Here is a 20,481-nt window from a genome sequence, read left to right as displayed (position 1 = left end):
CTACTTACATCAGCACACAAAGACTCCCCTATGGAATTACGATGAGAGTGTTCCATATCACAAGGCCAACTGAGAACCTCTACTTAACTTCTCCAATATTCCTTCAAAGCATCCAAGACCAAACATTCCCAGCAATCAATATTAACATCAGATAAAAACTATACACCTATTGAGACATTGGCTCCAGCTCCCCAAGATCTCTGGCCGAGCATTTTGATTCAGTGAATGGTATGACCAGGCTGGTTTCAAAAAATTTGGTCGACTCATGCAAATCTTGTACATATAGTTCTCTGTATGTGTGTCAGAGGAGATGACTAAAAACCATTTCAGTCATATTGGTTTCCTCAGCTAAACAAAAATCAAAAACTGAAATTTTATGCCTTTCAAACCAATCTGCATTGGTAATATAATGGAACCGCATAGACTGAAAGGCTTGTGTCAATTATTGATTAGCTGACCTAACTTCATGAGGCATGTAAAGAAGGATAAGCCAATAGTTTGCAGATTAATCTACATTGTGCAAAAAGAAGCTACTAAACAGGCATTCAACTAGACAAGACACCTATAGTTACCGAGATTATCTAGAGAAAACAGAAAATACAGCTGCATCTGATAACTATACAAGGGCAGATAATATATATATATATAAATTGGAGCACTGGCAGCTAAACAGAGAAGAGGAGTTTATTTGCAGGAAATGCTGCTTCTGTGACTTACCACCTGCATTACAAGAATTTCTCGATACTGGTGGTTAAGGTAGTTTTGGGAACAGCACCAATAATGGCCTCTTTCTTCTCACCATTTTTAAAGATGATAACTGTGGGAATGCTTCGAATCCCATACTCAGTTGCAATTGAAGAACAGTCGTCAGTGTTAAGCTTGTAGCACTTGAGCTTTCCAGCATATTGATTTGCCAGTTCATCAATTACAGGGTGAATCATCCGGCACGGACCACACCATGGAGCCCAGAATTCAACCAGAACAGGGGATTCTGATTCCAGCACAAGTGACTTCCATGTTGCATCAGTAACAGCGGGCACTGCGGTTCCAACACAAAGAGATGTGAGCCATTTCTACACAATAATTAATTCCAATTATTTAATAGTAAACCCTTATTTATGACTTCAATATCTAAATTTACAATTTTATATTAAAAAATAAAAATATTAAAATATTAAAAATCACAAAAAAACAAAAAAAGAACGAAAGATGGGATTTATGATCTGGACCTTTAACAGCAATGCCCTGCGCTTCACAAACGATCCTTCCAGCACAAGCGAGTCTAGAACTACTCTGACTCACCGATCCGAGAGAGCGATTTACAGTCGATGAAGAATGAAAGTGAATCTTAAGGCCTTTGAGTTGTGGGAAGCGAAGCGATCTCCGATTAATAGTTGAAGCAAAAGCAGTGACAAGCGTAGTAGCAGGTTTAGGCAAGACAGCAGAAGAGCGAGAAGGAACGGTGAGGGATTCAAGTACAGTAGCCATGTGGAGAATCGTATTATCAGCTCGGGATTAGGTCTCCAGAGATCGAGAGAATTGAAGAAGACCAGTGAGTGATGGAGAGAGTGATGGAGAGAGATGGGTGATGATGATGATGATGATGTAGATAGATCTTGGTAATGTAGCTGTGTTTGCATTTTTTTTAATAAATTATTTTTAAATTAAAAATATATTAAAATAATTTATTTTATTTTTAAAATTTATTTTTAATATAACATATGTTTCAAAATTATATAAAAAAACTTAATTTTTTATTTTTTTTCTTTTCTTCAAATTATTTTTTCAATTATTTTAATACACTTTTAAATAAAATATTTTTTGAAAAATAACTACTATCACAAAATCAAACAGGTTCTAAAAAAAAATTAGTGTAACATGAATTTATTATGTTTTTCAAATAATATAACTATAACTAATAAAAAATTAAGATCACTCATGTAAAAAATCTCAATTCTCAAATAAAATATTATTGAAAACAAATATATTTTTAAAACCCTTTAATAATATTCTTAATGAAGAAATAAAAATTTGTAAAGTTTATCAAGAAAATATAGAAGAAACTAAGACTATGAAATGTAAGCATAAATTTCATTTTTTCTTGCACTTTAAAAGGGTTAAAAACAAATTGCGTATTCTAGATGAAAGTCAAGAATATGATTTATAGGGATTTTTTAATTATAATTTTTTGGGTAATTATTTTTTGTCGGGATCCATGTGTAGACCTGTACGATTGAACTCTTATTTTATTTTTTTATTTTTTTGGGGCAGATAATATATTTTTTAACCCAAATTTTTTTTGAAAAAATAAATCAGATGACACGTCACTTGATTTATCTAGATTACTGTCATTGTGGTTGCTAAAAAATCAGGACTTAAGTTTTTTTTACCCAAAAACTTGTTTTTCAACTAATTGTTTTACTCAAAACACCTATAAAACACTATAAAAACCATGATAAACTTATTTATGATATCAAAAAATCACCTCAAAACCTGTAATCAAATCGAATCCAAAAATCAACCCGAATCTAAATATGTTTTTTCATGAAGGGGAAACATGATCAAATAAAAATTTAATGATCAAATTGAAAATTTTAAAACATTATTAGTAATTCATGATGATTTGTGAGATGGGAAACAATAATGATGCTACAATGAAAGAGGAGCTCTTTTAGTTTCATTTAATTTGGATTTTTCAATTATATATATATATATATAGCTCTTTTAGTTTCATTTAATTTGGATTTTTCAATTATATATATATATATATATGGTGTGATGTTTTTATTGCAACCACACTATTATTCACCCTCTCATATTTTACTATGAATTACAATAGTGAAATTTTTTAAAATTTTAATATGATCCTCAAATTATTTTTTTTTGCATAATTAAGCTCAAATTAGAGTCAAATTATATTTTTTTTAGGGGGTAAGAATTGAATTGCAAGACAAGTGACTGAAGTGCTACATTACATGGATAATATAAGTGGCACATTCAAATTTATTGGTGGAGTATATTTTTATCCCTCATTTTTTTTTTGCAATAAGGTGACTAGTCCTTTGTATTTTTTTAAATATTCATTTATGTACTAAACTTCAATTTCAACATTTTTAGTTCTTATTGGTTGAGAGGAGAGAGAAAGAGACAATCATTAAAATTTGGTCTAGAGAGAAAGGTGTCGTTTCAACGATTCTAACCACCAAAACATTAGATTTTTATTCCAAATGATTTCATATGACAAAGAAAGTTTGAATTAGGTGTTTTGTTGCTTTGAAAATGCCTAAAAAAACATATCTAGTTAGAAAAGAAATTGGGTTATAAGTTGATTCTTGGTTTTGGATTGATTTTTTGTACTTTTGGAGGTTAAGAATGAGTTGAAAGTGGTTATGAGGGTGTGTTGTAGGCATAGTTTTGAAACCCGGCCCGGAACCCGGGGCTGGAACCAGGCCGGGTTGAAAAACAAATAGGAAAAGTCATGACTCGGTGTGACTCGACAAAACCTGGTAAAAAACTCGGTTGCAACCCGTTGACTTTTTTTTTACTAAAATGACGTTGTTTTGATTTTTTAAATAAAATATGGATTGATCCGGGCGACCCGGTGACCCGTTGAAAACCCGGTGACCCGGTTAAAACCCGGAACCCGAGCCTTGAACCGGGCCGGGTTTAAAAACTATGGTTCTAGGTGTTTGGGGTTGAAATTTTGATTTTAAAGGACAAAAATCAGACACCCTGATTTTCTAGTCACTATATTGGTCAAAATTTAGGTATGCCAAACAACACATATCTTTTTTTTTTTTTTCCTTCAAATTGATTCAGGGTGGATGACATTATCTTACAAAAAAAAGCCCCATTATCTTACAAAAAAAAAGCCCACGTCACTGGGCCTAACATTGCAGGCTTGCGTGCAAGTCCTTTAGTCATGGCCCAGATGCTAGGTCTGGCCTCATTCTTTGCTCTTTTTTTTTTGTTTTTATATATATATTTTTAAAATAATTTTTAAATTTGTATTTTACTTCTCTATTATGTTTTGCTTATTTATTCTTTTTTAAATAGTGATTAGTTTTTAAATATATTGAATTTGTTTAATTTTTTAAGAGATTCATATTATTCACTTGTAGTTTTTTTAATATTTTATATATATTAAATTGTTTTTTAGAAATAAAAATTATTTATTTATTATGATATTTTTAATGTGTAACCTTACATAATAGTTTTTTTCTTCTATTTTATCCAATAAATCTTATGTGTTTGTAGATTTCTATTTCAATTTTGAATTAAAAAATTCATTACATTCAACAAGGTAAATTACCCTTATTATAATATTAAATATCTTGATCTAAATTTATCTTTTATTTTTTCTAATTTGTTTCTTTAAGAAAAAAATTACGAACCCAAAATTGGTTTGTTGGGGTGTCTTTTTTTTTTATTATTATTGAACTTGACTTTTTTTTATCTGTTTGTTTCTTATATTCTAAAAAAAAACAGTTTCATAGAAAAGGTTTAATGAGTTTAACTTTTTTTTTTTCATTATTGTTTTTAGCATCTTAGTATTTGGTTGAAGTTTGATTTTGCGATTGCCTATTTTTATTATCATGTAGTTAAATAAAAAATATTTTTTCAAAAAACAAATTATAATCTTACTGGAGTCAATAACCCAGTTCACAGGTTTGGCGTGCTAGCTTGGGTTACCCGATTCATAAGTTTAATGAGTTCACCCATTGGTTGCATATGCCTTTTTTTTGTTGGTCTTTTAATTATTTTTAATAGTTTTTTCTCAATTTTATCTTTTAATATTGGATTGATTGAAAAATAAATTGTGAATATAATTAAAAAATATAATTTAGAAAAAAAAATATTATTAAACTCAATGGAGTTCATGATACGAGTTGCTTAGGGGCTGAGATTGAGTCAATCTGTTATTGTCCCAATAACTGTTTTGAAAAAAGGTATTATTTTGATTTTTTTTTAAAGCCAAATCATGTTTTTGCTAGCTATCAAGATTATATTTAGATCCATGAAATCAATTAATTTAATTTGAACTAGCTCCCGCACAATTTAGTTGGAAACTTAAGTTAGGTAAAGAGATAGATTGCTAGGTTTCAAGAAAATCAGTCCAACCTACAGCGGAGTGCAAATTAATTGACTAGCATGTGTGTGTATCAAATAAAATAAAAAAAGTTCAATAACCGAAAAAAAATAACAAAAAAAAGAAAAAACATTATTTCAATCCATAATGTTTTGTATATGGAGAAACAAATATTTTCCCAACACCTTTTAGGCATTGCTATAAAACCTAAATTGACTTGTCAGGTTGACATAGGACCTGATCGAATTGGGGCTTGGATCGATTTAAGTTAAAAAAAATAGAAAAAGGAAAAAACATGTGTGTCTCGATCAAAAACCCGGGTTGACCAACAATACTCGGTCAATAATTTCATTGACTTTTTATAAAACGAATTCACTTTGATCTATTTGTTTTTTAAAAATAAAATTTAAAGTTAATTCGGGTTGATCTTTCTTATTCATAATATGAACTTTGTCCTGGGTTGGATTTTGTAACTTTGCTTGTTGATTCTTTGTAACATTGATACAAGAAAATCTAATGCTTTTTTTTTTAAAAAAAATACTAGACAGAATTGATAACTTGTTGGTTGCATTTGAATAATTGTGAGTATAAAAAAAGGGAGAAAAGTCATGAAAATTTTCACCTGGTGTTCTCACTTAATCCTATTTTGGTTAATCTTTGGGCTTGTAGCATAATGGTATTCATTTGTTTTATGCACTAAAAATTTGTGCTTATTTATTGAATATATATGTTTGTATGCATTAAAAAAATCATTTTTTTTAAAAAATACTTTTAAAAAATAAAAACAAACACACAATATCAAGGCTGTAGCTTATCCCTGTATTTCTACAGCTAAAAATCCCAGCACCAAAAGATTCGTAACTAATACGATTGATCTTTGACTATCTATCATGATCAAAAGAGAATTTCAAGCCTATCACCACAGCATTTCCATGCTTTGGTCTTGTCAGCATGAACACCCAGACTGCTACAGAGACCTTGACTATAACAACGCCCCTGTGACTCCACATGCAAGAACTATCCAATCACACGATGCAGACTTACCTACGCTTGCACGCTTCTACAAACTACTATTGCCCAATGCTTTGCTTGCACATCCCTACAATCAATCTCTCTTCATAAATCACAGCCTATCAGCATTTTTTCTCCATAGAAGACCAGAAGAGCCATAGCTCCACTCTCTGTCTTGGCTTCTTGTCTCTTTGTTATTTTGTTTTGTTTTGGTTCATGGACGGCATGGCCTCTCGAAGATATAAAGAAGAGGAAGCTGGATCGAAACAACATTATCCCGCCGTTCAAATTAGTCAACAAGAGGCAACAGTAATGACCCAAGATAGGTCTCAGACTGAGGAAGTCAGGATTAAGCTTGCTGCCATCGCTTTAAGCTTAAATGTAAGGTTAAGATCTTCCGACATGCCAGTCGACATGCAAGAACGAGCCCTTCGCTATGCAAGATCGTTTCTCGACAAGTCACCATCATCAGCAGCTCCCAAATCCCGCCCCAATCTTACCCTCCTTGCTCGTGCCCTCAAAAAGGTCTCTCTTCTCTCCATCTCCAAACAGTATGTATGTTCGGCTCAGTAGTTCTTTGATACTCCTACAGTATCAGAGGATTTAACTAGTGGCTAATCCAAATGCCATAGCAGGAATCGTTTTCATTTTCAAAGTGATTCTAGCATGTTTTAACTAGCCATATGGAACTGAGTCTTAAAAACGGAGCTGGGTTGTGTTTTGGACAGGAATTTGACTCGGCATACGGGGTGGCATGGCACTGCGTGGTAGGGAAGAGTTTTGGGTCCTTCGTGACTCACTCACCAGGTGGGTTCATTTACTTCTCAATCGACTCGCTGTTTATTCTTCTCTTCAAAACAGAGGTGCAGCTGGTCACCGAATTGGAACCTTCTTCTCAATCAGTAGCCTAGAGTTAATGTAGGTGTTGAGTTGAAAACTCTAGTTATTTAGACTGGGCCCATAAGGCTGAAAAAACTCCAACTATTTAGGCCATGCCCAGGCAGCTGGGAATTATTTTTGGGATTTTTTTTTGTTTTTGTATTATCAAGTGGAAACCCAAAAAGGAGATTTCAAGTACGAGTGATCTTATGCACATACAAGATACATCCATTGCAATTTTTTGAAGCCTTCTAGGGTTCGACGATGGTAAGCGGAATTGCTCTATTTAAGTTTTCTTTTTAAGTTGAAATTAAAAATTACGAAATGAAAAAAAAATTCCTTATAAATGTATAATCCCATTGTGGAAAAGACAATGATCTAGACATATAAAAAGTAATATGAAAAATATTGATCATTAAAAGAGTAGATATAATATTTTTGATGTGCAAACTCTCTGATATTTTTTATGTGAATTTTTATTTTTTTTCTAATTAAATGTTTTTTAGATCATGTCAAGTTCATCCTGATGTGCCCATTGATAGATAAAACGATGACTTGTCCAAATAATAAAACTCAAATTACTTAATTTTCTCTGCTTTTTCCCAAGCTAAAGAAATTTCCACTGCTAACGGTAAAATGTAAAAATTATTATTTTTATAAAACTAATAATAATCTTATACACAAATTCATTATATAACAAAGCTATTTTTTCTATAATTTATAAATATTTTAATTTACTAATGTATATTTAAACACAAGTACGCGTAGAACAATCTTCATCAAAAGCTTAACACTTCTTTAGTTTGTTTTCTTTTTCCTTTTCTTTTATTTTCTTACCTCGTCTGTTATATTAACATACATTTATTTTTTGACATTTTTTATTTTTTTTAAAAAAATAGAAAAACATACACTCGATTGAAAATAAAATGAAAATGTTCGTCCATACTAAGAATCTAATAGAAATACTTGATATATATTTTTAAATTCAACACTCAAATAACAAAGATAATAGTTGATAGACTCGAATTAAAAAAATAATTAAAAAACCAATGATTATAAATTGAACGGGTTTTTGAAGTAGTTAACTAGTTATGTTCATTTTTCTCGGACATGACAAATAGTTTGACTTCTAGTGATGTCTGAACCATTATAAATGAGAAAGAAGAACACCTTGCTGAAATTAATATACTTTTATTACTGTGGTTGAATCATGTTTTTTTAATTTTTAATTTTTTAAAGCTTTGAATTAATATTTTTTAATTAAAAAATATTAATTTTAATATATTTTTAAATAAAAAATATCTAGAAAAATAAGAAAAATATTTAAAGTTTTAATATTTCATATGAAAAAAATTAAGAAACATTTCATGTAAATATAGGCTATATATAACTATTTCATATATAAAAGTTAAGAAATATTTCATATGTATATAGTCTATATATATCCTATAAAAAAAATTTAAAAATAATCCATATGAATGGAGGCTATATATATAGCTATAGGACATGAAAAATTTAGAAATATTCCATGTTTTTTATGGTTATATATATATATATGACTATAATATATAAAAAAGTTAAAAAAACATTTTATATAGATGTATACTATAAATATAGCTCGTTATTCCATATAAAAAAGTTAATAAACATTTTATAAAGATGTAAGCTATAAAAAATTATGTGAGAGCAAGTATTCACAAATTAATTTTACATTCTTTGAATGTATTAAACAAAAAGGTAAAACAAAAGCCTGGATCTCACCCTAGTTACACTGGATCATCACCAGGCCAGGTTTTATATCCATGCACAGTATAATTATAAGCAAGCATTCTCATCCAAAGATTATTTTGTGTTGCTCAAAACATAACAAAATAACTATGCATATTTTATACAAGAACATGTTTATTTTTGTATTTCAGAAATATTTTTGAAAAAATAAAAAAAATTATTTTATTTTTATTTTAAATTAATATTTTTTTAATATTTTAATATTATTTTGATGTAATAATATCAAAAATAATTTTTAAAAATTAAAATAAAATATTATTTTCATATATTTCTAAAAAAAAATATTTGAAAATATAATTTTCAACGCAATTACAAACACCCTGCTCAAATAAGCGTTTCCTTTGCAGCCACTGATTATCTGTTTCTTCCATGATTACACGCAAACATATATGGGCATAGAGGAATAAAGCTGGTTCTGTGAAGTGGGTTGGTTAGGTAACATTTCCAGACTTTTCTTATTTGTTCTTCCCGATGTTGATATTTGCCTTGTTCTCTGTGTCCTGCTGATTCCTCCAGAATGCTAAATATTTTAGCATTTATTTATTTATTTTATATAATTACATAATAATGAAACTAAATATTATAGCAAAGATAATAAATGAAAGGGATAAAAGACAAAAAAATATTTATCTTCTTTGTAAATCAAGATTTTAAAATAATTTAAATAAAATTACGTTTAGCATGATTTTACAAGTTAATTTAAGTTATTATTCAAACTCTTTAATTTATTGAAAAGTCATAAATATATTTGGTTATTAATAGGTTTGACTTACATAAAAAACTTATTAAAAACAACCCGAGAGCTAGCTTAAGTGATCAGATTTTGAGTCATGAGTTCGAGTCTTTTTAAAATCACTAGAGACTTATATGATTATTAATTTTAGAATTTATGAGATTAATTAAGATGTGTGCAAGCTGACCCAAAAATTTATGATAATAAAAAAAAATCTATTAAGAATAGAGTAAAAATCTTAATTTAATTTTAAATCAATATTCTTAACTTATAATTTATAAATTCCAAGTAAGGAAATGTTTTATGAGACGTGATAAATGTGCAAACTAATTGATTTAAATAATTATGGCTCAGAGAAATCAATGATCCATTGACTCTTCAGAGCACATATTCTCAAGTTGACATGACGGCATCCGAATGAACCACCAAACATTTGCATGTTAGGAAGATAGACACGCAGAAAAAGCGTGGTAGGTGCAACTACAGGGCCGATTTTAATTTGTTGGACTTCATATTTTATGCGACACATCATTTTCTACATGCTTAATATTCACTGAGAATTCAATTTCAGAAAATTATATATAAAAAATAAAATTATTGATGGAATATTTTTTATTGATACTTTTCAATAATTATAGGATGAAATATTTTGGTTGAAGATTCCCAACTATTATTATGATAAAATTATTTTTGTTGGTAAATACTGATAGAATTACCAATAAAATAAAATAATTCAAAATAAAAAGATTTCATGTTTGTGAATCCGTCACTAAAATAACATGTGTTGTTATATTATGGTTCGTTGTGTGTGTATTGGTGAAATTTTGTTATAAATTGATAGATGCACTAGAATTAAAAAAAAAAACATAAACCTTTGATTGAGATTTTAATTGAAACATTTTTAGTTATTTAGTTATATTGTTTAGATGCTAACAGAAAGTGTAAGGTCAAAACAAAACACCATTACATTGTCAAGCAATATTGTTCATAACCCTTCAGTTCATTTAGACGTTGATAATAAAGAGACACATGATCTAACTCTCTTCACATGATCTAACGATGATGGCTTGTCAATTATGGGTCGCAAATCTATGGTCCTATATGTAAGGGATTCATATTCTAGCAAGTTAAATGAGAAATAAAAGCTGAATGGAAGCATGTAAGAAAAACTAATTTTGTTCAAACATAACATTAAATTAATGTTAATATGTTTACTAGTTTGGAGTCAATTATTTCATTTTCAGGTTCCTAAATTTAGAATATGTGAGAACAATAAAATCGATGATGAAATCATTGCTGGATGTGTCTTTTTTTTAATGGAGTCAACTTAAAGATCATCCAAAATGAAGGCTTTGTTGTTGATGCTTGGTGGAGGAAGTTCAAGGTTAATATGTAATCAACACTTTTAGTGGATAAAAGATTTTCTTAAAACTTGGAAACTAATCATTTTACGAAAATAATTTCAAGGAAAAATTATGGTGGGATGAGGTTGTTTTAATTTCCTTTTACAAACCACACAAAATACCTTATAAGAGAGCTTGTTTTAATTTTAAGTATTTTTCTTAAAATAGTACCTGTAATTTGTGTTTAACTAAGACATATTTATTTTACAAGCTACACAGCTTGGGAGCGAGCCTATTCTAATGGAGTGGTAAATGGAAATACATATACAGAGGAAAGATAGACAGACAAAAAGAGATGTAACATTTTTTTGATAGCCAAATTGAGGTGTTTATTGTAAGTAGACTTTTTGTATATTGTTTGCGCTAATGTTTTCTCATCCATATCTCTGACTTGTTTTTCTGTGGTGTAAGGACAATATAACATTGTCATGTGTGAAAATATTGAGAGGACCTTTAAGCTCATCCAGAATACGGTCCATATTTGTAGTTGAAGGCTGGAGAAACCGGTGGACCTGATAAGAATCGGGTTTATAATATTTATATGACTCTGGCCCGAGATATGAGATCAGGTTTTAGTGTCTCGACTCTAAACACCCCACAATTCAGCTCGAGTCAACCATCACTAACCATTGAGGAGTTGATTGAACAACGAGTTGGTGCTTTAACGGTTGAAATGAAAGCAAAGTATGAAGCACAAGAAAAAAAACTGGAGGAGATCATGACAAAGTATGAAGTATACTTTTCCGGTCATTACCCTCTCCTTTACGAACCTCCATGAGATTTTCCTCCACCTCCACCTCCACCTGGAGCTTGTAATTGATTTGCATATACATTTGCAATTGATTTTTACATTATATAAATTTTGTAATTCAATTTAATTGATATTTATAGACATTTGTAATTTTTTTACATTATATAAAATTTATTTTTCAATTTAACTTAATTGTTTGATGTTGTTTAATTTCATGTGAAATTGTTTTATAGCATTTTTTTTAGAAGAATATCTTGTTTAAATACCAACATAATTTCTGTAAGAAAATGTTCAATCTTTTCATAAGACAAATACAAAGAATTATTAATTATTTTGACCCACCCAAAGGGAACACCGAAGCAATATGCCATCGATGTTCTGTCGGCGAAACCTTTAGTGAAACAAACATATTGTAGACAGAAGTATCCGTCGTAATATTCACCGATAAAAATGATGATAGATATTGATCGACCCCTTTTTTAAAGACCGATGACAATAATTCGTTGCTATATCCATCGGTATAAAAATCAACAATGAAATTATCGACAAGTACGTACGTAACAATGACAAGATATTTCTTAACGACATGTTTTCATTAATAAATTTTTTAGTGATTTTTACACCAACAAAATTAGTGTGTTTGCACAGATAGAATATTCCATAAGTGTTTTAAGATTTTCTGGTTGTGATTATATTTTCCCGTGGTAGTTAGTACGTTGCTATGTTTGCTTGAGATAAAATTGCTTCAGGGGCGCGCGGTCTCCCTACGATTCATCTATATATGGCCTATACTTCATGACGCCCATCTAACACTGAAATGGACTTTTCTTTGATGGAAACATCTATCTTGGTTAGCTTTATCAACAAACACTGTTGATAATGATCTTACATAGATGACAAACATGGTTAATTAGCTTTATGTTGGCTAGCTAAGACTGTTCTTTCACAAGTAGGTTGCGCAAATGGTAATTCGACCAACAGAAAGAAATTCCATTAAGATTTGATAGTGCAAGCTAGCTAATCAATCCATTGCATTTATGGTCAACAGTAGCAACGCTAGCACTCAAACAAAAAGTCTAGACATATTCTTAAGCAACAGTAATCTGCCAACATCTCGAGATATTTGAATATTCAAGGTGAAAGTGATGTTACTGAAGGAAGAATATATATAGCAAGGTTAACTTCCATTTTCTAACCTGATCATCATAAGGTGAAAAACTGGCTAAGAATTGACCTAAAACTATGCCTAAAGCAAGCCATTGTTTCTGGCGTTTACAGTCTTTGTTACTCCAATATTGCCAGGGATATGTGTGGAAGCAGTTTAGATTAAAACTCTCCTTGTTGCTGGAAATGGAAGTCTGTTTTACCAAAAACAGAAAATGCATGGAAGGAATCTGGACAACGCCATGCCAATAAAAAGTGGGATATCATTATTTAAGTAGGGACACGAAGGAAATTGGCTTTGACTGCACTCTAGAGTTGTTACTGAGCTGAAAACATCTACAGAGACACATCGGGTTCATGAGCTCTTGTTCTAGTTTTCTTTTCATTTTTAAACTTTATAATTTCTGCACCTAATCAACGAAAAAACCCTCCTTCAACTCTCTCTATATATACTGGTTTCCAAGCTTCGATGTGCACACAGTCCCAAAAAAGAGCGGCTTCTTTCTTCTAGCTTGCTCCAAAAGAAGAAACATATCAGAAAAATGGGCGCCTCTCTTCTTCCTCCACAAGCATTTCTGGCAGTGTTTCTCTTCTCATTTGTCACTTTGTCTGTCAATCCTGAGCCTGCACTTGCCATTACTAGGCACTACAAATTTGATGTATGTGTTACATGTGAAATGTAACTTCGCTTCTTGTTTTTTTTTCTTCTTAGTCGAATAGTTTTGCACTTTATTTTTTGACAGTATAGAAAATAAAATTTTACAGGTTATGCTGCAAAATGTGACACGCCTTTGCCATACCAAGAGCATGGTTACAGTCAATGGGAAGTTCCCGGGGCCTCGCATTGTAGCTAGAGAGGGTGATCGTCTTGTTATTACAGTGGTCAACCATGTCCAAAACAACATCTCTATTCACTGGTACAAGGACGACCTTCTTCAATTTTCACCAAGTATAATGGACCTTCTTGTATAGAAAAGGCTGTGTCAAAATCTCAGTTTATGTTTTCATTGATCCATGCAGGCATGGGATTCGACAGCTTCGCAGCGGGTGGGCCGACGGACCAGCATACGTAACTCAGTGCCCTATACAAACTGGACAAAGCTATGTGTACAACTACACCATTGTAGGACAGAGAGGCACTCTTTGGTGGCATGCCCATATATCATGGTTAAGATCAACTCTCCACGGTCCCATAATCCTTCTTCCCAAACTCGGCACTCCTTACCCATTTTCTAAACCTTACAAGGAGGTTCCAATCATCTTTGGTAATCAACTACAAGAAATCAAGCTAGTTTGAGGAGCTAATTGAAATTTACGTTGACTTTTGTTTTTTCCCTGCTGAGGGAATCTATGTCTGCTAACACAAACCATAATGCAAATAAATTGCAGGTGAGTGGTTTAATGCAGATCCAGAGGCGATCATTAACCAGGCAATGCAAACTGGTGGAGGCCCAAATGTCTCTGATGCTTATACTATCAATGGACTTCCAGGGCCATTGTATAACTGCTCTGCCAAAGGTAAAATATTTTAGCTGATCAGTCGGCCTTCTACGACAATACTGAGCCACCTTCTTCTTCTTCTTCTTCTTCTTTTTTGTGGCCTTTTCCTCTCTCGTTTAACTTGTGTACATGGTACCTGGCAGATACTTTCAAGCTGAAGGTAAAGCCAGGGAAGACTTACCTTCTTCGAATGATCAATGCTGCCCTCAATGACGAGCTCTTCTTCAGCATAGCAAACCACACAGTCACAGTTGTTGATGTTGATGCTGTTTATGTCAAGCCATTTGATACCGAGACACTTCTCATTACCCCTGGACAAACCACAAATGTTCTTCTGAAAACCAAACCCGACTACCCAAATGCCCAATTTTTCATGTCTGCTAGACCTTACGCGACTGGTCAAGGAACTTTCGATAATTCAACTGTTGCTGGCATTTTAGAATATGAAGTACCAAACAAAACCAGTCAATCAAACCACTTCACCAAGAAACTCCCACTCTATAAACCAAATCTACCAGCACTAAACGACACTTCATATGCTACAAACTTTTCTAGCAAGCTCCGCAGCTTAGCCAGTGCAGACTTCCCTGCCAATGTTCCTCAAAAGGTTGACAGACAATTTTTCTTCACTGTAGGCCTTGGAACAAACCCATGCTCTAAAAACCAAACCTGCCAGGGACCAAACGGAACGAGGTTTGCTGCTTCAGTCAATAATGTATCATTTGTAATGCCAACCACAGCTCTGCTCCAAGCCCACCATTTTGGTCAATCAAGGGGTGTTTACAGTCCTTATTTCCCAATCAGTCCACTGATCCCTTTTAACTATACTGGCACACCACCGAACAATACTATGGTGAGCAATGGAACAAAGCTAGTTGTTCTTCCATTTAACACAAGCGTGGAGCTCATCATGCAGGGCACTAGCATACTTGGTGCAGAGAGCCACCCTCTTCATTTGCATGGTTTCAATTTCTTTGTTGTCGGTCAAGGTTTTGGGAACTTTGATCCAAGCAAGGATCCCGCAAATTTCAATCTTGTTGACCCCGTTGAAAGGAATACTGTGGGAGTGCCCTCTGGAGGCTGGGTTGCTATACGGTTTCTTGCAGACAATCCAGGTTGGTAATTGTTCATCATTAGTATATGCAATACATGCAAATTAACATCCTATCTTTATCTTAGATGCTTAAGTTTATGAACGTAGCATCTTCGTTTGCTGACATGTTATCATTTGTGGATGATGGCCATCACCAGGCGTATGGTTCATGCATTGCCATCTAGAAGTGCACACAAGCTGGGGCTTAAAGATGGCTTGGGTAGTCTTGGATGGAAAGCTTCCCAATCAGAAGCTGCTTCCTCCACCAGCTGATCTTCCCAAGTGTTAACTTTCAAGGCTTCAAGCTGCTTTTCAGCTACGCTAGCTGAGACCAGAAGCTTCCCTGATTAAGTTTTTTTTCTTCGGGTTTTCTTTGTAACCGGCTTGTTTGTTTCTTTTCAGTGTTTTTTTTTCTCTCATGAGCTTTAGTTTCCGAGATTATTTTGGTTACCATTGTTGGAGTTGAGAAAGGAAACGAATCTCGTCGAACCTTTTGATTATTTAATTTGCAAGCAACATTTTTCTATTATTTATTACTTTTATATTCATAAAAGGGCATGGAGATCAACCTTTAAACTGAATTATTCTGAACACGAGAAGACTCTTACAGCTTCTTCATCAACAACCACCATGCTATGAAAGCAATTGTTCATGCTTTCACCTTCAAGGCAACTTCTTCTGCTTTTATCTCTCAATTTGGATCACGAATTCATTAACTAAACATTTCAAGTCAGTCCCCTCCACTTTTAAAATTAATTAAAAGCACTCAATTATATATTTCTAAAAATACAAACACTCAAATGGTAATAAATTATATTTCTTATACTATTATTTATTCAAGCTAGAAATAGTACAGCAATACTATAGAATAAGACATTAAGAACATATATAATATGGTGGTGAATTTTTGTTAACGTTTATATCAAATAAATGAGATGGCAAATATAATTAAATATTAATTATAAAAGGATGATAAATGGAAATGATAAAAATACCTTAGGAGTTAGAATAAGATTTTTAAGGAAATGGGTTAATAATAATAATAATCGTTTTTAGAATAAAAAAATCACTTCTAAAAGTCGAATTTTTGCTGCTAAAAGTCATTAAAAGTGGATGTGAGAGTGCTTGGAAACACGGTTGTTGCACCTATGTTTTTAAATAATTAAAATTTTTTATTTAAAAATTATTTTTTTTGTTTATTTTAAATCGTTTTGATGCGTTATCTTAAAAATATTTTTTTTTTAAAAAATATCATTTTAATACATTTCAAAATAAAAAATACTTTAAAAAACAACCACAACTACCTTAAGTGTATGTTTGGCAGTGTGATAGCGGTTGTTTTTCAAATAACTTTTCGTGTCGAAATATATCTCAATGATGTTTTTTTATTTTTTAAAAATTATTTTTAACATCAGCACATCAAAATAATCCAAAACATATAAACTATATTAAATTTTAATAAAAAAAATTAATTTTTTTAAAAACACAGGTTTTACTTTCTCAAACGGCCGGCTTCTATAAATCACTGCAAAACCGCTTCTAAAAAAGTGGTGTATCAGATATATTCTTAGAAGCGGGAAAGTATTTTGCCTCCAATAACGGTTTTAGAAGCAAAAAACATGTTTTTTTTTTTTTTTTCTTAGAAGCAAATGAGCACTTTGAGACACTGATTTAACTCTATCCTACTCGGTATATTGACATGTGACTGGATCTAGATCAAGTAAGGTTTAAAAAAAATAAAGAAAGAATTACTTATGATATGGTTTAGTTTTGAAAAAAATCAAGTTACAACTTGTTGGTGTTTTTTTAAATTATATTTTTAAAATAATATAATTTTTATTTTTTATAAGATAAAAAAATAAATTAATTCAAATTAATCCAAGATTTATTTTTCTGACCTCTAAATTAGATTTAAAAACTATACTTTTATAGTAACATAAATTTACTTCAAAATGTATTTAAAACATTTGAAATATTAATTATCAATGCAAATAGAGCGTGTGTGTGCGCGCGCATAGTAATAATTTTATGGTTATGAATATTAAAATACTGCGACAGCTATTTTATTTTATTTTTGTCTCAAACAACTTATTTAAAATCATATATTTTAACACGTTAAACAAGCTACAAAATCAAATTAATAAATAAAGTTAAAACTATAATGTTCATGGCTGAATTCAAATCCAACGATTGTAGAAGCAGCATCAAACATTGTAATTTCTTTTTATTTATCTAACTATAATTTGCAGAATATTTCATAAATAATCTCACATATACCATTCGCTCTTCCAACTTCTTTAACATTTCACATAAAATGCAGCTTATGATCTTCTCCATTATAAAAACTTGAAGACATATGTCTTCCCTCTTGCAAATACCTAATGCCAAAAACAAAAATACTATTAAATAGGCTAAAAATCAACCTATACTAAAAAATGGAATCAAAATCCTCAAATATAAAGGAAAATAACATAAATTCCGAAACAACACAAGAAATCCAGAAAAATCAAGGAAAATTAGCTAAACAAGAACTTTCAAGAAATCCTTTTAGCGGATGGACCACCGAAAGTCTAATAAATGTTGTTATATAAAGATCTTTTCCAAACAAATTATATGGATGGCCTAACAAATACTTTTACATACTAGTAGGATAAAGTTAAGTCTAAGAGAATGTTTGGTCATGTCAAACTAATATAATGGCTTAAATAAACCTTAATTTTTTATTCGATTACGAGTCAAGTTTAAATTTTTACAGGAAATTCTTAAAGATCAATTTCATAAAAAAAGCTTCTTCAATAATCTATCCGCTACACATATTTTTTAAAATTAGGCTTGAAAGTTTTTTTGTTATTTTTCTTGATTTTTCCGGATTTCTTGTGTTATTTTGGGTTTTATGCTATTTTCCTTTATATTTTAATTTCTTTTTATTTCATTACCTAGTTTTGGTAGGTTTTTAGCCTATAAAGAGACATTATGAACCTTGTTGAGCGACAAACTTTGTCAGATTAATATTTTAAAAATAAAAATAAAATTTTAGAGCTTATTTTTGTTTTATCCCTGTTTCGGCCTATATCTTGTCTTGCTTGTGTTTTGTTTTTTTTTGGATAAAATCAGGGCTAAAACGTCCAATTAAATTAAACGCGGCATAGTTGATCCAATCAGATTATAATACAAAATACAATAAAGACCCGCAGGAGGATCATTAAAGTAAATAGAAAATCTATCCAAAAAACTCATGGTTAAACCGTAGTTGGCTAGCCAATTTGCTACTGAATTTGCTTCTCTGTAGATATGGAGCACCTGAATATCCCATTCTTTCGCTAATAATTCTCTAGCCTGCATGATTAGATTATAATTTTTTTCAATCATAATTTTATTTTTAGTGATTAAATCAACCGCTAATGACGAATCAAATTCCAAAATAATTTTTCAGACTTCTTTTGACCAAGCTAATTTCAAACCATTGGTAATTGCCCACAATTCAGCACTCACTGATGTGCAAATCCCGATATTAAGAGCGAAACCAACAATCCATCTACCCATAGCATCCCTAATGACTCCACCAGCTCCAGCCACCCCTGGGTTTCCCTTGCTGCAACCATCTACATTAATCTTCACCCAATCAATTGGAGGATATCTCCACCCTATGCAAACCCTCTGTTTGGTATTATCTTCGAATCCAGATTCACCAACCATAGAATGAATGACATCACCCATAAGTCTCCTGATCACTTGAACAGTGCTGGTGTAAGGGGATGTAGAAGAACTAAAAATTCGATGGTTTCTCTCCTTCAATATTTGCCACAGTGCAATGCCAAATTCAATACCCCAGAACTTTCTCTTAGAGCTTGGATGATTACCTCGAAGGTTATTCAGTAGCCAAGTATACCAGTTAGGAAGTAAAAAGCCTCTCGATCTGCAACTTCAATAATTCTGTCCCAAACCCCACGTGCATTTGGGCAGTCACGGAAAGCATGGAGGATTGTTTCTAACTCTGTCAAACAATGAATACAGCAAGGGTTAGAAGTGATTTTCCTTCTCCATCTAACTTCATTTATCATGATGGCCCCGTGAGCTACTGTCCAAAGGAATATCTTCACTCTTTCTAGACCCTTCCATTGCCAGATGATCTTCCACAAAGGGTCGTTTCGTTGATGAGTAGCTCTACTATCTTCCTGAATCCGATAAGCTGAATTAATTGAGAATTGACCACCTATAGAATGTCTCCAGTATACTTTATCTTCCCCCAACTGAGGTGTAGGAGGATTATAACCTGCCAAGATCAAAATTACCTGAATTGGTAGGAAATGAGCAAAAGTTTCCCATTCCCATTGACCTCTGTCATCCACCATATCAGCTACTGAACAATTCAACATAACCTCAGGAATAATCTGGGAAGTGTGCATATGCAAAGGGCCATACCCTTCCAACCAGGAGTCCTTCCAAAACAGCACCTTGCTTCCACATCCAAGAGCCCAGTTTACACCTTGAGTGATAGATGGCCACACTTTGCAAATACCCTTCCACAAAACTGAATCTCTTTGTTTAGCCTGAGGGCTAGGAATTAGCTCCCGATCCTTAACATATTTAGATCGCAAGACCCGAACCCATAATCTCTCACTATTCTGAAAAACTCCCCAAGCTAGTTTCATAATGAAAGCCCTGTTCATACTGTCCATTTTTCTCAACCCCAGGCCCCCTTCTTCTTTTGGCTGACACATAGTCTTCCAATTGATTAAATGAATCTTCTCCTTCCCATCCTTTTGACCCCATATGAATCTCCGACATAATTTCTCAATATCATAACAAATGCTTTTAGGGACTAAAGCTGATTGCATCGGATAAAGAGGAACTGAGGAGAGCACTGCCTTACATAAGGTAATCTTCCCTGCAAGAGATAAACTATTTGCTTTCCACCCGGCTAGTTTACTTTGCAAGTTATCAACAATATAACTGTAGCTCTGTTTTGTGACCCTTTGATGGAGAAGAGGAACACCAAGATACATCCCTAAGTCCTTTGTAGTCTTGAAACCACTGTTCCTGCTAATATTAGTAATTAGAGCTGGAGAG

At 32.1% G+C, this 20,481-nt stretch overlaps 4 protein-coding genes across 4 annotated transcripts in view; 2 read left to right on the top strand and 2 right to left on the bottom strand.

Annotated features, from left to right (window-relative positions):
* The window catches only part of LOC133703743 (uncharacterized), a 33,958-nt gene extending 20,607 nt beyond the window's left edge, over nt 1-13,351 (bottom strand). Inside the window, exon 1 of the mRNA XM_062128374.1 lies at nt 13,348-13,351. Within this exon, the coding sequence (XP_061984358.1) occupies nt 13,348-13,351 (4 nt within the window). The remainder of the gene's footprint in view (nt 1-13,347) is intronic.
* LOC133702602 (uncharacterized) lies at nt 423-1,624 on the bottom strand. Its single transcript, XM_062126910.1, has 2 exons — nt 1,230-1,624; nt 423-1,039 (listed from the first exon to the last, which is right to left on the bottom strand). Exons 1-2 carry the CDS (start codon nt 1,486-1,488, stop codon nt 726-728), a joined length of 573 nt encoding a protein of 190 aa, XP_061982894.1. The 5' UTR covers nt 1,489-1,624; the 3' UTR covers nt 423-725.
* LOC133702882 (dynein light chain 1, cytoplasmic-like) lies at nt 6,256-7,307 on the top strand. The gene is made up of 2 exons (XM_062127207.1): nt 6,256-6,625; nt 6,829-7,307. The coding sequence occupies exons 1-2, from the start codon at nt 6,317-6,319 to the stop codon at nt 7,009-7,011; spliced, it is 492 nt and encodes a 163-aa protein (XP_061983191.1). The 5' UTR covers nt 6,256-6,316; the 3' UTR covers nt 7,012-7,307.
* On the top strand, nt 13,261-15,940 carry LOC133703740 (laccase-17-like). Its single transcript, XM_062128373.1, has 6 exons — nt 13,261-13,477; nt 13,584-13,735; nt 13,839-14,083; nt 14,208-14,336; nt 14,462-15,433; nt 15,570-15,940. The coding sequence occupies exons 1-6, from the start codon at nt 13,361-13,363 to the stop codon at nt 15,698-15,700; spliced, it is 1,746 nt and encodes a 581-aa protein (XP_061984357.1). The 5' UTR covers nt 13,261-13,360; the 3' UTR covers nt 15,701-15,940.
* The last annotated feature ends 4,541 nt before the right edge of the window (nt 15,941-20,481 follow it).

This window comes from Populus nigra, chromosome 9, assembly GCF_951802175.1.
Source record: "Populus nigra chromosome 9, ddPopNigr1.1, whole genome shotgun sequence".
NCBI lineage: Eukaryota > Viridiplantae > Streptophyta > Magnoliopsida > Malpighiales > Salicaceae > Populus > Populus nigra.
This window is presented reverse-complemented; position numbering and strand designations above follow the sequence as displayed.